The sequence below is a fragment of the Wolffia australiana genome, chromosome 6, assembly GCF_029677425.1.
Source record: "Wolffia australiana isolate 7733 chromosome 6, ASM2967742v1".
Taxonomy (NCBI): Eukaryota; Viridiplantae; Streptophyta; class Magnoliopsida; order Alismatales; family Araceae; genus Wolffia; species Wolffia australiana.
This window is the reverse complement of record NC_135840.1, coordinates 1,189,352-1,205,698: the sequence shown is the minus strand read 5'-3', so window position 1 is coordinate 1,205,698 and position 16,347 is coordinate 1,189,352. Positions and strand designations below refer to the sequence as shown.

At 37.9% G+C, this 16,347-nt stretch overlaps 1 protein-coding gene across 2 annotated transcripts; it reads right to left on the bottom strand.

The window, feature by feature from the left end:
• Positions 1 to 4,437: 4,437 nt before the first annotated feature.
• On the bottom strand, positions 4,438 to 5,720 carry LOC144704882 (uncharacterized). 2 transcript variants are annotated; one of them, XM_078577452.1, is made up of 2 exons: positions 4,747 to 5,720; positions 4,438 to 4,591 (listed from the first exon to the last, which is right to left on the bottom strand). In XM_078577452.1, exons 1-2 carry the CDS (start codon positions 5,669 to 5,671, stop codon positions 4,563 to 4,565), a joined length of 954 nt encoding a protein of 317 aa, XP_078433578.1. In that variant the 5' UTR covers positions 5,672 to 5,720; the 3' UTR covers positions 4,438 to 4,562. The 2 variants fall into 2 exon arrangements, with proteins under 2 accessions (XP_078433578.1, XP_078433579.1); XM_078577453.1 differs by having other exon boundaries at positions 4,439 to 4,591; positions 4,927 to 5,720.
• Positions 5,721 to 16,347: the final 10,627 nt, after the last annotated feature.

Genomic DNA, 16,347 nt, shown 5'->3' with positions numbered 1-16,347 from the left:
ATGGGCAGCTATGCAGATGCAAATCTTTATAGAGGAGTCTGACTTCCCCACGAGTGTTCAATGATGCTATGTCTTCCATCTTCTACTCCTTATTTCTATCTTCTGTTCTGCAATGACTCAGCCTGAATGGCATTTTATTGAAGATCGTGATATGCGCTTCTCTCTTCTTCTCTATTTCCTCTTCTTGATCTAATATTGGCATCTCACGTTACTTAACAGTCAACAAATTTCCTGTTTCGGATCCCTTTTTTTCTTTTTCTTCCATCTGGGTCACTTTGGAGGCCCTGAGATCTATTATTTGTCATTAAACTTCTGATTTTGACGTATTCTACACTAATCTTCAGGTACCTACGTTGAATTTAATAATAATTATCTGCCATTTTATCCTTTAGTTCCTGTTTAATTTTATGCTACTTCTTTTTCTCTTCTTCTTCTCTCTATTCTTCTTCTTCTTCTTGCCTTATTCTTTTTGTCTGTCCTATCTTTTTTTCTTCAGCAGCTATAAATTCGCAGTTCTCTGTTCATTTTTCGTCTTCTTTCTACTCTACTTCCGCCATTTTATTTTGTTCGTCTACCTGTTTCTTCTGTTCTTTTTTCTTTTCTTCTTCTGTTTATTCTTCTTCTTCTTGTGTCTTCTCTTATTCCTATTACTTTTATTCTCGTGTCTTCGTTATCTTCTTTCTCTTCTTTTCTCTTACATTTTTCCTCCTTCTTTTCTTCTAATTTTTTCCTTCTCTCCTTCATTCTTTTTTCTGTTCCTATTATTTTTTCTTGTGGGGCTAGAAATTCTTCAGTTATTCTTTCTTATTTATTCTCTCCTTCATTCTTCTTTATTTTCTTCCTCTACCTTTTTCTTCTCTTCCTTTTTTCTCGTCGTCTTCTTCTTTATTTTCTTCCTCTACCTTTTTCTTCTCTTCCTTTTTTCTCGTCGTCTTCTTCTTTATTTTCTTCCTCTACCTTTTTCTTCTCTTCTTTTTTCTCTTCTGCCTTTTTCACTTCTTCTTCGTCTTCTTATTCTTCTTTATTTTCTTCCTCAACCTTCTTTTCTCTCTATTCTTCTTCTCGCATTTTTTCCCTTATGCATACTAATTTTATTCTTCTTGTCTTGTTTATCTTCTTCGTCTTCATTTTTCTTATATTTTTCTTCCTTCTTTTCTTCTTTTTTTCCCTTCTCTCCTTCATTCTTTTTTCTGTTCCTATTCTTTTTCTCGTGCGGCTAGAAATTCTTGCGTTATTCTATCTTTTTTCTTATATCCTTCATTCTTCTTTATTTTCTTCCTCTACCTCTTCTTCTTTTTTTCTCCTCTTCTTTTTTCTCTTCTTCTTCTTCTTCATTTTCTTCCTCTACATTTTTCTTCTCTACTTCTTCGCACTACTCTTCTTCTTCTTGTTTCTTCTCTTATGACTATTGTAAACAAGAAAAGAACAATTCTTGATAGCAAATGAAAGAGATTACAGGGTTTTATAGGAAGCCCTAATGGGCTGACTAGAGAGGGCCCTTAATGGGCTAACAAGGGAGAGAAAATAAAGACATGTAATACTCAGATCAACACTCCCCCTCAAGCTGGAGCGTGGATGTTATCCACACCCAGCTTGGAACAGAGCTCCTCAAACCTAGGGGCATGAAGCCCTTTGGTGAAGATATCTGCAAGCTGTTCAGCGGACGGAACATAAGGCGTGCAAAAATCTCCCGATTCAAGCTTCTCTTTGATGAAATGGCGATCGATCTCGATGTGCTTTGTACGGTCATGCTGAACGGGGTCATGAGCAATGCTAATCGCCAATTTGTTGTCGCAGAACAGCTGGACAGGAGAGGGAACTGGACACCGTAGCTCACGAAGAAGCTGTGTAATCCAAAGTGCTTCACACAGACCATGCGCAAGGGCACGGAACTCCGCTTCAGCACTCGATCGAGAGACCACTTTCTGCTTCTTGCTCCTCCAAGTAATCAGATTGCCGCCCAAGAAGGTGCAATACCCAGATGTGGACCGACGATCAACCACAGAGCCGGCATAATCTGCATCGGTGTAGACTTCAAGACGCAGGCCGGTATGGCGACGAAACAATAATCCACGGCCAATGGTGCCCTTCAGGAAACGGAGGAGACGATGAGCAGCATGAAAATGGCTCATGCGAGGAGTCTGCATGAACTGACTCAGAACACCCACTGAATATGCAATGTCCGGGCGAGTGTGGGTGAGATAAAGCAGTTTTCCCACAAGTCTTCTATATGGGCCAGGCTCAGCAAGCTCCTCATCCGCATCGGCACCAAGTCGATGGTTCGCATCAATCGGTGTCGAAGCAGGCTTGGCGTCCTCCTTTCCAAGCTCACAGAGAAGGTCCACCGTATACTTTCTATGACAAATAAAGATCCCGCTGGAAGAATAGGCCACCTCTATGCCAAGAAAGTACCTCAACGGGCCAAGATGGCGAATAGCAAATTTCGACAAGAGATACATAGCCAGCTCAGTAATGGTCGTCGTATCATCACCCGTAATAATAATGTCATCCACGTACACAAGAAGAATAGCGACTCCCCTTGACGTGGAATGGCGGTAGAAAAGGGTGTGATCACCATTACACTGACGGTATCCACGACGCTGCATGGCCGTCGTGAAACGACCAAACCAGGCACGAGGAGATTGCTTCAAGCCATATAATGCTTTCTTCAGGCGACAGACAACAGACTGCGGAGACGATGGCACTAAGGAAGTGTAGCCAGGAGGTAATGCCATGTAGATCTCCTCAGTCAACTCTCCATGCAGAAAAGCATTCTTCACATCATATTGTTGCAAAATCCAGCCCCGATCCGCAGCAAGGGCCAATAAGATCCGCACAGTATTCAGCTTGGCGACGGGAGCAAAGGTCTCCTGATAATCAATGCCAAGTTTCTGAGTGAACCCTTGTGCCACAACCCGGGCTTTGTGGCGCTCAATAGAACCGTCAGAATTATGCTTCACAGCATACACCCAACGGCTACCCACGAGATGCTTCCCAGCCGGTAGAGGAACCAGATCCCACGTTTCATTGTGAGCAAGAGCCTGAAGTTCTTCCGCCATGGCTTGACGCCAATGCGGAAATGAAAGGGCAATGTCCACCGTCGTGGGAAGGGAAGTGGCATCAAGGGAGGTGAGAAGGGCATGATAAGAGGGTGAGAGGCGATGAGAGGAGATAGATTCCGCAACTGATAGAGGGGAGAGGAACGGGAAGAGGGCAGCACGGCTAATGAGGAGGTGGCAGGAGGGGTGGAGGTTGAGGTAGACGGGGCAGCAGGAGACGAAGAAGGAAGCCGAGGCTTGCGACGAGCAAGGGTAATACCATAGCGTTTTTCAGGCGGGCAGCGATGGATAGGGAGCGGAGGAATCGAAGAAGGTGCAGCAGAAGGGTCGAGCGCAGGAGCAGATACTGGAGGAGGCTCCACAGGAGGGACTGAGACGGCGGCCGGAGGCGGGTCGGGAGGCACAATTGCTGGAGGAGCAACAGGCCGAGACACGTCGGGCGGGGCCGGTGAAGAGGGACGAGGGACGAGGATGAGGAATTCGAGTGGATCGGAGGGAGATGGGGACGATGAGGGTTCAGGAGAGGAGGAGGAATAGTAGGGGAGCAATTCATCAAACGTGGCATCTTTGGTGACGACGAACCGACGAGAGGGTGGATGATAGCATAAATAGCCTTTTTGGGTGGAAGAATAGCCAACAAACACACACTTGATAGCACGGGGATCCAGTTTATCACGACCAAGTTGGTGGTTGGGCGCATAGCATACACATCCAAATACACGAGGAGTAAGATGAGTTCGAAGAGAGAGAGTTGGAAAGGAATGCTGAAGACGGTCAATGGGAGTGGAGTAGTCAAGCACTCGAGATGGAAGGCGATTAAGAAGATGGATGGCGGTGGAGACGTCTTCCCCAAAAATACTTGGGCACATGCATATGGAAGAGAAGGCTCCGAGTCATTTCAAAGATGTGACGGAATTTTCTTTCGGCAACGCCATTTTGCTGTGGTGTATAGGGACAAGAAGTTTCATGGATAATGCCTTTGCCTTGGAAGAAGGTGCTTAACGTGGTGTTAACGTAGTCTTTAGCATTGTTGGAGCGGAAGCGACGAATGGATATAGAGAATTGAGTTTGGATAAGGGAGTAAAATTGAGGAATGACACGAGATATCTCCGATTTGTTCTTCAAGAAATATGCCCACGTGAATCGAGTAGCGTCGTCAATAAAGATGCATAACCACCGAGAATCGGAAGTACTATGAATAGGGGAAGGCCCCCACACATCGGTGTGAATAAGGGAGAATGGGGTCGAAGAATGAGAAGACGAGATAGGATACGTGGTACGATGATGTTTGGCAATTCGACAAGCAGTACACAAACAAAACGGTCCACAGAATGGCCTTGAAAGAGTTTAGGAAAGAGACGATAAAGAGTAGCAAAAGAAGGATGGCCGAGACGCCGATGAAGAAGCCACAAACGCTCGTGGGAAGCCGAAAGGGAAACTGCCGCAGCAGCAAAAGCAAGAGAACTCGAACAAGGACGAACAAGATAGAGCCCCTCATGCTCCTCAGCAATGGAAATCGTCCTCCCCGACACCTTATCACGATAAAAACATGAATTAGGAGAGAAGGTAAGGTCTTGTTTCAAGTCGCAAACAAGGCTAGATAGGGAGAGAAGATGATGAGTAAGGCGAGGAACATGAAGAACTTTAGATAGATGCATAGAAGAGGAAAGGGCCACACGACCAATACCCGCCACGGTGAGAAGATCGCCGGAGGCTGTTTTAACTTTGGAGGAGCCAGAAACGGGTGCATAAGTTTGAAAGGCTCGAGGATTTGGGGTCATGTGGGCACCGGAATCAAGAAGCCAAGTGGAAGAGGAAAAAGAATGGCCAGGAGGGGATGTAGGTGTGGGAAGACTGGTGGACATACCTGCGTGGGCCAAGGAGCATGAGCCCACGACTGGAGGATCAAGCAAGCGGCGTAGACGCTCCATCTCTTCCAGAGTGAAGCTAGCGAGCGAGGCACTAGTCGGGAGAAGACCGTACAGCATAGGCACTTGACCCGGGGGGGGCACGGACGAGGCGGCTGCAGCAAGGTTGCTCGGTTGTGCGCGTTTCCATTGAAGCTTGTAGCACGTCTCCTTAGAGTGACCTCGCTTCTTGAAGTAATTGCAAAACAGCGAAGGATCACCCTTTGGAGAATCCTCCGTCCGAGCCGTCGGACCACGTGGCAAAGAGCCGGGTGGTGGAGTCGACGATGGGCGTGCAGACGAAGAGGAATGAGCTACAAGTGCCGAAGCCGAGTTCTGGGCCTGCTGAAAGCGGGATTCTTCAACCCGCACACTGTGGAGCGCATCCTTGAAGGTAGGACCAGTCTCCCGATGAATAAGCTGAGCCCGTACAACTTCATATTCCGGGTTCAGTCCCATAAGAAACTGGAAAACCCGAAGTTGAAGAGTATATTGGCGGTCCACCGAATGGGGGTCGGGCGGCATGTAGTAGTCAATTTCATTCCACAACGAAATGAGCTCCGTACTGTACTCCATGATAGACCGGTCCCCTTGACGCAGGTTAGCGGCCCAATGTACCAATTCGTACAGAGTCGCAATGTTGTGCTTCTTGGAGTGGCTCTCAAGTGCTGCTTCCCAGACCGCCCGAGCCGACTCTAGAGACATGAATTCACCTTTAACACTAGGTGAAATACTGTCCAAGAGCCAACGATGAACTACCTCAACGTCCAGCGAGTCATAATACTTGGGATCGGTCCGGGAAGGTCCGTCTTCTAGAAGATGGCGCATGAGACGCCCTTTTAAAGTTATCTGGACGTACTGGCGCCATTGCAGGAGATTGAATCCAGTAAACATACCATCCGGAGGCATCCGAGGCAAAGAGGATGGTCCAGAGGAGCGACCAATTCCGGGCTAGAGAGGCACCGTAGATGCATGTGGCGTAGATACCGCGCCGAGTCTGGCGTAACAGTAGAGGTCTGGGCTTCAACCGGGTTCATGATGAAAGCAGAGTAGACCACAGTCGGCGCGGCGCCGAACGACGAAGCCGGGACTGCAGGTGCCGACGCTGCGCGCCGGGACGGTGAGCGGACGGCGGGTGCCGGACGCCGGGCGCCGGACGCCGGGCGCTGGACGCCGGGCGCTGACGCCGGGCGCTGGACGCGGGCGCTGGACGGCGGGCGCCGGACGGGCGAGCCGGACGCGGGCGCCGGACGACGGTCGCTGACGGTAAGCGCCGGACGCCGGTCGCCGGGCGGCGCGAGCCAGGAGGGCGCGAGCCGGGCGGCGCGAGCCGGGAGGGCGCGCGAGCCGGGGCGGCGCGAGCCGGGAGGGCACGAGCCGAGGTGGCGCGGGCCGGGACGGCGGGCGCCGGAGCGGAAGACGCTGGGACGGCGGATGTCAGAACGGCGAGCGCCTGGGAGGCCCGGAGCGAGACGGCGAGAGACCGGAACGCGAGATCAGGCGGTCGTGAGAACCGCCAAAGATCGGAGCGCAAGGTCGAGCCCAGGAAACCCAGATTAGGGTTAGGGTTAGGGCTCTGATACCATGTAAACAAGAAAAGAACAATTCTTGATGGCAAATGAAAGAGATTACAGGGTTTTATAGGAAGCCCTAATGGGCTGACTAGAGAGGGCCCTTAATGGGCTAACAAGAGAGAGAAAATAAAGACATGTAATACTCAGATCAACAACTATTAATTTTATTCTACTTGTCTTGTTTATCTTCTTCCTCTTCTTTTTTATTACATTTTTCTTCCTTTATTTCTTCTTTCATCTTCCTTATCTCCTTCATTCTTTCTTTTGTTTCTCTTATTTTTTATTGTGCGGCTGGAAATTCTTCAGTTATTCTTTCTTTTTTATTCTCTCCATTCTTCTTTATTTTGTTCCTCTCCCTATCTCTTTTTTTTTCTCCTCTTCTTTTTTCTCTTCTTCTTCTTTATTTTCTTCCGCTGCCTTTTCTTCTCATCTTTTTTCTCTTCTTCTTCTTCTTTTATGTCGTTCATCTACCGTTTGCTTCTCCTTTTTTCTCTTCTTCTTCCCTCTATTCTTCTTCTTCTTGTTTCTTCTCTCATGGCTATTAATTTTATTCTTATTGTCTTTTTTATCTTCTTCAGCTTCATTTTTCTTACATTTGTTTTCCTTCTTTTCTTCCTTTTTGCCTTCTCTCATGCATTATTTTTTCTGTTCCTATTATTTTTTCTTGTGCACCTAGAAATTCTTGAGTTATTCTTTCTTTTTTCTTTTATCCTTCATTCTCCTCTTCTTTTGTTTTGTTCCTCTCCCTTTTTCTTCTCTTCTTTTTTTCTCCTCTTCTTTTTTGTTTTCTTCTTTTTTTTTGTTCCTCTACCTTTTCTTCTCTTCTTTTTTTCTCCTCTTCTTTTTTCTTTTCTTCTTTTTTTTTGTTCCTCTACCTTTTCTTCTCTTCTTTTTTCCCTTCTTTTTTTTCTCTTCTTCTTCTCTCTTTTTTTCCTTCCTCTACATTTTTCTTCTCTTCTATTTTCTCTTCTTCTTTTCTCTATTCTTCCTCTTCTTATTTCTTCTTTTATGCCTATTAATTTTCTTCTTCTTGTCTTGTTTAACTCTTTCCTCTTGTTTTTTATTACACTTTTATTCCTTCTTTTCTTCTTCTTTTTTCCTTCACTCTTCGTTCTTTTTCTGTTCCTATTATTTTCTCTTGTGGGGCTAGAAATTCTTCAGTACTTATTTCTTTTTTCTTCTCTCCTTCATTCTTCTTTATTTTCTTCTACCTTTTTCTTCTTTGCTTTTTTTCCTCTTCTCTTTTTATTTTCTCCCACTATCTTTTTCTTCTATTCTTTTTTCTCTTTCGCTTTTTTATCTTCGTCTTCATTTTCTTCCTCTGCCTTTCTCTTATCTTCTTCTTCTATATATTCTTCTTCGTCTTGTTTCTTCTCTTATGCCTATTAATTTCATTCTTCTTGTCTTTTTATCTGCTTCCTATTTTTTTCTTACATTTTTCCTCTTTTTTCTTGTTCTTTTTTTCTTCGGTCCTTCCATCTTTTTTTGTTCCTATTATTTTTCTTGTGCGGCTAGAAATTCTTCAGTTATTCTTTATTTTTTCTTCTCTCCTTCATTATTTTTTATTATCTTCCTCTACAATGTCTTCTCTTCTTTTTTTCTCTTATTCTTCGTATTTATTTTCTCTTCTTCTTCTTCTTTATTTTCTTCCTCTATGTTTTTCTTGTCTTTTTTTCTCTCTATTCTTCTTCTTGTTTCTTTTCTTAGGCCTCTTTAGTTTATTTTTCTTGTCTTCTTTATCTTCTTCCTCTTCTTTTTTGTTATACTTTTCTTCTTCATTCCATCTTTTTCCATTTACCTTCTCACCTTCATTCTTTTTTCTGTTCCTATTCTTTTTTCTTCTCGCCTTCTTTATTTCATTCTTTTACCTTTTTCTTCTCTTCTTCTTTTTCTCCTCTTCTTTATTCTCTTTTTCTTTTTCATTTTCCTCAGCTACCTTTTTTCTTCTCTTCTTTTTTCTCTTCCGCTTTTTTTCTTTTCTACTTCTTTATTTTTTTCATCTACCTTTTCCTGATCTTCTTTTTCTATCTAAACTTCTTCTTATCGTTTCTACTCTTATGCAAATTAATTTTATTCTTCTTGTCTTCTTTATCTTCTTCCTCTTCTTTTTTCCTACATTTTTCTTCCTTCTTTTCTTCTTTTTTTTTTTTCTTGTGTCCTTCAATTTTTTTCTGTTCCTACTATTTTTTCTTGTTCGGCCAGAAAGTCTTCTGTTATTCTTTCTTTTTTCTTCTCTACTTCATTCTTCTTTATTTCCTTATTTTAATTTTTTCTTCTCTTATTTTTTTCTCCTCTTCTTTTTTTTCTTCTGCGGCTTCTTTATTTTCTTTCTCTACCTTTTTCTTGTCTTCTTTGTATCTTCTGCTTTTTCTCTTCTTTTTCCTTATTTTCCTCCTCTACCATTTTCTTCTCTTCTTTTTCTCTCTATTTTTCTTCTTCTTGTTTCTTCTCTTATGCCAATTAATTATATTCTTCTTGTCCTCTTCTTGTTCCTCTTCTTTTCTCTTACATTTTTCTTCCTTCTTTTCTTCTTCTTCTTTTTCCCTTCTCTCCTTCATTCTTTTCTATTTCGATTACTTTTTCTTGTGCGGCTACAAAATCTTCAGTTATTCTTTGTTTTTTGTTCTCTCTTTTGTTCTTTATTTTCTTCCTCTACCTTTTTCTTCTCTTCTTTTTACCCTTCTGTTTTTTTTTCTTCTTTATTTTCTTCCTCTACCTTTTTCTTCTCTTCTTTTTTCTCTTCTCTTGTTATTTTTTTTTCTTCTTCTTTTTTATTTCGTTCCTCTACCCTTTTCTTCTTTTCTTTTTTTCTCTTCTTCTTCTCTATATTCTCCTTCTTCTTGTTTCTTTTCTTATGCCTATTAATTTCATTCTTCTTGTCTTGTTTATCTTCTTCGTCTTCTTTCTTCATACATTTTTCTTCTTTTTTTCTTCTTCTTTCATTTTCCTTCTCTCCTTAGTTCTTTTTTCTGTTCTTATTAGTTTTTTTTGTTCCGCTAGAAAATTTTCAGTTACTCTTTCTTTTTTGTCCTCTCCTTCATTCATATTTATTTCTTCCTCTACCTTTTTCTTCTCTTCTTTTTTCTATCTTTTTTTCTCTTCTTCTTCTTAATTTTCATTCTCTACCTTTTCTTCTTTTCCTTTTTTCTCTTCTTCTTCTTCTAATTTATTTCCTTTCTCTACATTTTTCTTCTCTTCTTTTTTTTCTTCTTTTCTCTATTATTCTTCTTCTTGTTTCGTCTCTTATGCCTATTATATTTATTCTTCTTGCCTTCTTTATCTTCTTCCTCTTCTTTATTTCTTACATTGGTCTTCCTTTTTTCTTCATTTTTTTTCCTTCTTTCCTTCAGTCTTTTTTCTGTTCCTATTATTTTTTCTTGTGGTGCTAGAAATTCTTTAGTTATTATTTCTTTTTTCTTCTTCCTTTATCCTATTTTTTTCCTCTACTTTTTTCTTCTCTTTTTTCTCCTCTTTTTTTTTCTCTTCTTCTTCTTTATTTTCTTTCCCTACATTTTTCTTCTCTTTTTTTCCCTTCTGTTTTTTTCTCTTCTTCCTCTCCTTTAATTTTTCATCTACCGTTTTCTTCTCTTATTTTTTCTCTTCATCTTTTCTCTATTCTTCTTCTTGTTTCTTATCTTATGCTTATTAATTTTAGTCTTATTATCTTGTTTATCTTCTTCGTCTTCTTTTTTCATACATTTTTCTTCCTTATTTTCTTCTTCTTTTTTTCCCTTCTCTCCTTCAGTCGTTTTTATATTCCTATTATTTTTTCTTGTGCTGCTACCAAATTCTTCGGTTGTTATTTCTTTTTTCTTCTCTTCTTCATTCTTCTTTATTTTTTTCCCTTAACTTTTTCTTTTCTTCATTTCCCCTCTTCTTTTTTCTGTTCTTCTTGTTCTTTATTTTCTTCCTCTTCCCTTTTCTTTTCTTGTTTTCGCCCTTCACGTTTTTTTTCTTCTTATTCATCTTTATTTCCTTCCTCTACCTTTTTTTCTCTTCTTTTTCCTCTTCTTCGTCTCTCATTCGTCTTCTTCTTGTTTCTTCTCATATGCCTATTAATTTTATTCTTCTTATCTTGTTTATCTTCTTCATCTTCTTTTTCTATACATTTTTCTTCCTTCTTTCATTTTCCTTATATCCTTCATTCTTCTTGTTCCTATTTTTTTGTGTGGCTAGAAATTCTTCAGTTATTATTTCTTAGTTTTTCCCTCCTTCATTCTTGTTCATTTTCTTGCTCTACTTTTTTCTTCTCTCCTTTTTTCCTCCTCTTCTTTTATCTCTTCTTCTTCTTTTTTTGTTTTCTTCCTTTACTTTTTCTTCTCTTCTTTTTTCCGTTCTGCCTTTTCTCTTCTTCTTCTTCTTCTTTATTTTGTTCTTGGACCTTTTTCTTCTCTTATTTTTTATCTTATTCTTCTTTTCTCTATTCTTCTTTTTATTGTTTCTTCTCTTATGCCTATTAATTTTATTAATCTTGTTCTTTTATTTTCTTCTTGTACTTTTTGCTTACATTATCTTCTTATTCTTTTGTTATTTGCATGTGACTCTTGTCTCTCATGTATAAGTCTTCTTAATAATCTTTTGGCTCAAAGACTTTAATTTGTAAAACTTGCTAATTAATTATATGCATATATATATTGATCAAAGATGAATTCAATCCAATTGATAAATCACATTACCAGGCATGGGATTCTGGTAAACAGAATTTGATGGAAATATATGTTGCAGCCACCAATCTAATTATACCTTTCAAATATTCTTTAATGTTCATTAATACAATATACTCATTATAATGCATGTGAGATGCTTATGATGAAGTTCATGAATATAAGATCTGACTAAGTGAATTATGATAAAATCATAATACAGAGACTCATCTGCAAATTCTTCCCAAGAAGTTATAAATCTACTTTCCTTAAAATTATCTCAAAAGTGAAAAGCCCAGTTTTTTTTAAAACTTTGGCCCATTAGTATTTGTAATGTCTGATACAAACTTGTATTTAAAATCTTTATATACCAACTTGGGACTTTCCTTTATAGACTCCTACATCCTAAGCAGTATGGTTTTCTCAAGGGTTGACAGATCCATGACAATATTGTGGTGATTCATGAGCTAGTACAATCACTAGCCTACCACATTCCTATATCAAAAATCATCAGCCAACTCGATATGGAGACCTTTGATAGAGTTGGTTGCACTTTCCTTACCAGAGTGTTGTTGATGCTTCTCTTATAGATAACTGTTTTTCTCTCTTGGTAGACAAAAACTTCACTCAAATTTTCAATACCATGTGAGACCGACTTCTAGGTAGCCCTATCTCTCCACCCAGTTCATTTGGATGGAAGAGATCCTAAGCCAATCACACACACAGATAACCACTGGGGAGCTCATCTGACCATACTGTTTAAAAAGTAGTTTTCTGATTATCTTCCTATTGTGGATGATATAATCGTTTTCCTTAATCGATCTAAGAAACCATTGTGGGGCTTTTGTGTATATTTAGTGCTTATGATATAGTCAGCTTTATGGAAGGCCCTCCTGCTACCATAAAATGTTCGCTCACGTTACTTACCAGTGTGCCTACTTTGAATGCTTGCTTCATCCACACCTAATTTACATGTTATAATCATTCATCCTCCCCACATATTCCTTTCTAACAAACACCCATCCTTCCTTATCATCCATGTCATCTCATGGTAATGCTTATTCGATGAAAGATATAGTTATATCCCTAAATTAGAACTTTGAAAGGCTCGAAAGTCCTTATATATTTTCCCTGATTAGACACTCATTTTCTCTTATGAAGAAGATACCTACTTACTCCAAATTAGGGCAATCATTCATAAATCATTTTAAGTTAATTTTATATTATTATTTCAATACCAGATCTTAGAAAGTTTCTCCATCCATATCCACATGTATCTTCATGTGTGGATGCTTTGGGGGTAATATGAGATAATGATGGATTAAATTAGATATGAAAAAGCAGGACAAGCATGGAACTAGTAAATCTAAGTAAAATTTAGTGCATGAGCAAAAAAATTCAAAAGAATAAAGTGTATATTTTCAAATGTTAAGGAATTATCCGAGTATCCACTTTAAATAATACAATATATATTCTCAATAAAAAATAATTTATAAGACGTACTTTTCATGGAGTGTTGTATTTACATATATAGAGCCTCTCCTTTTTAGTTTCTTACTTTTTTCTCTCATCATTTATTGATGACTTCATTTGTTGATAGTTTATTGGTCTTGGGGATTTTCCCCAATTTAAAATATCTGATTCTTTATCAAGACTCTGTTATCTCTGATGGAAAGAGAAGGGTAATTTTATTATTTTGATTATATGACAGATAAAAATGTTTGTTATTCATCAAAAGTACTTTCATTTTATTGGATGCTTGAAAAAGAAGTCCACAACTTCATTAAGTACCTTAATTAGATTCATCGCCCTACTGTATTATACTCCAAATAGTATCTTTGATTTGATAGATTGCCTCGTTCATTTCAGTAATTTCACCTGGGATACTTTGAATTTTATAACTGTTGACATGGTTTGCATTTGAAATTTCTATTTTATTACAAATGAATTCAAACGTTTGATTATGCATGTTATAAGTATCCAAATGTAGAAGAAAAATAAATCTTCATGAAATTATGGATTCCATCTTATCAGGCTACTTTGAAACTTTTGTCAAATAATTAACAAGTGTCCTCTAAGTCCCTGGTTCCAAAACAGAATTTGAGACGTTGCATGAATTTTGAGGAGTTATGTTCTAAGTACTGAACGACTGTTTCTCATGAGGTTGTCTCAAAGACCTGGGAGGATATGTTTCAATTTATGAACCATTTCGGAATATATGTCATGAAGAATTCACCTGAAATTATGATGATATAGTCATATAATAAAATTCAAACAAATAGACATACTGAAAAATTTATCTCAATATAATTATTTATTTAAGTTTTATGTTCCTTGCTATAATGGTACCAGTACTTGTGCATATTTTTTTATATGTTTTGAGAGAATGGTATATTAGAACTCCAAGATTTTTAAAATTTTAATTTCTTTTAATATAGTTAAGCAGTTGTTCCAATTGGGTACTAACCTAATCGAAGTATCAAAAGTTGAGTAAAATTCGTGACATATAAGCTAATGTTAGGCTAACAAAGCAATCAAAATTGGATAAAAATTTAAAAATAAGTAGAATTATATTAAATGATTCAATAGGAAAGGTTATTGAGAAAATACTTCTTTATAACGGGTACCACTTAAAGAATTTATCTGCGGTTGTTATTTTACCTTGTTTTAATGATTGACAAATAATTTTATCCCATAGATATATATTTATTCAAATGTATGGATGTTACTAATAAAGAGAGATGAGAAAAAAATTGTAGTAAAAAATATGACTAATGGTGGGATGCAAATAAAATATGTAAATACTATGCATAAAATGTGTCAGGATGGATGATATATTGATAGAGAATATATGAGAGATAAAGTGTAGAAATGTGAAGGTATGATAATAATGATAAGTAAAGATAGATATGAATGCAATAATAAAAGTATTTGGTATTAATTGTGTAATAGGAGACAGTGGAATGATCAGAAATGAGGACGTCATGCCTATGATGTGATAAAATGGCGAAATGGATCTAACTAAGGGTTCTTTGACGAAGATGGCACTGTACATGCAATGAAATCACCATACATCCTTATATTCCTCCAAGATCATGGCAATTTGTGTAATAGGAAAGCCACTCAACTTATGTTTTGTCCTCCAAGTTGCATCAACCATTTGTACCATAAATTTTGATGGATCTCAAACTCAGTCTCCTTCCACCAGACTACCAATTTATGAGTCATTCAAGATATTAATTATAGGTTGGGAGCCTATTTATAGATTCAAGGGTATGGATATGTAGAAACAGAAATATATACCCCGCAAATTTTAGCGGGGAACTCCTAAAGGTCATTAGATATCACATTTTGAAGTTGAACGGTTCTGAGACATTGGTTTTTATCACTCTTTTATTGATCAATATGTTGGATCACCAGCGTATGGACGCATGTCAGTCTTTTTTCCTACTGACACTTGTCCCAGTTTCCCATTGCAATTACTAAATTTTTAGTCTCTATATTTTCTTGTGGTGTATGATGCTTTGAATTACAGTCGTTAAATTTTATTTCTCATATTTTTTTATTTTGATGTACTTGGGCATTAAAGTTTATATATTATTCAAATTATTCATGCACTATGCCATTATAAGTTATGATACCATAAACGCACTTTTTTTAATGAAGAGGGCAGCTGATCACCTGTCACAACTTTAGATTGGCAATAGCCAATGATTTTTCTGGAATTAACAAAAATTACATGGTGTGAATGCATGCGCTCATGATAAAAACAATTTTCAAATTCGTAAAGTACTTTAATAGTTCTCCAAAAAAATTCGGACTTAAGAAATTACTTTATTTATGATTATGATGTTGAAAAAATCCATGAAAGTAATAAAAAATAATGAAAATAAGTATATGATTAAAAAACAGGTGCAATCATTTTAATCTATATTACACATATACATTATCATTTTATTGTAGATAAACATCTAAATTTCATAAGATTAATCTAATTAACATGCTATTAATCAAATGATAAAAGGTGAATACATAAGACAACTAAAACTGGTCATAAAGAGCTCAATGGACCATAATCATCCACCATGCTAACCTGTAAATAACGAGACAGCTAAAATACCATCAAGTACATAGAACTACTTACTCAAATTAGAAAGACTATTTGAGAGGCTTCATCAATTGCAAAGTACGCCTAGGCCCAGTACTAGGGCTGGGCACCTAGGAAGAAATGTTAAAATGGCAATTTAAGTTGTGGGTTCGAAAAAAAGAGATATACGATATTGAAAATCAACCCTCCACGGAATTGGGTGAGAAGATTTTATCCTCATAGATTTGGTGTTCCTGTGTGTCTTCAAACACTCATAGATCGACTCACGGGTAAAGTTATCTGAATTTCCAGAAAAAGGATCAATTCACACACTTTTTTGTAAGAAATCCTTACAAAAGTTATAGCTCAAGAACTTAATCTATGAGCAAATAAGTAACAACCACGATCCCTACATAGGATAGTAAAGTTATCAAAGAAGATACTTAGATGATACCATAGATTCGCCTTGATATTTTTCTTATCACATCTCTTATATTTTCGAACACATCTCATCAGAATGACTTTGAATGTCAAATAAGTTTCTTGTAGATAAACAATATAAGTATGAAAACATGATGTTTTGCAGTGAAAGTATTGTGCCAAAATAGCTTGAGTTTGCTAAATAAATGTGGTGGCTATTGAACAATTATCCAATAATCTGCCCAATGAATATCCAATTCATACTAAGAAACTGATTGTGTTTGTATCTTACGGCTTGGCATACAACCTTTGTTTTTTAAGTCAATATAATGTGTATAAGTGGGTGTCTAAATTTCCAACATAGTTTTGTGAATTTGCAAGGAAGATCGAATGGCCCAATTTAATTATGATATGCAAACCAGTCAGAATCATGTAAAAATAAATTATATGCCCCTTCTTAAATTCACACACACCTATGTTAATACAGCAAAAAGCTTCGAAAGGTGATTGATGATAAATTGTACTTAAAATGGAGGCCTTGTGTTATTTTTATCCCAACGAATCATACATTTGACGAGTTCAGCTTATATTCATCACTTATATTTATTAAGAGCTAGTTAAATATGTTAGGAACTCCAAGAATTTCTTTTCTAAGAC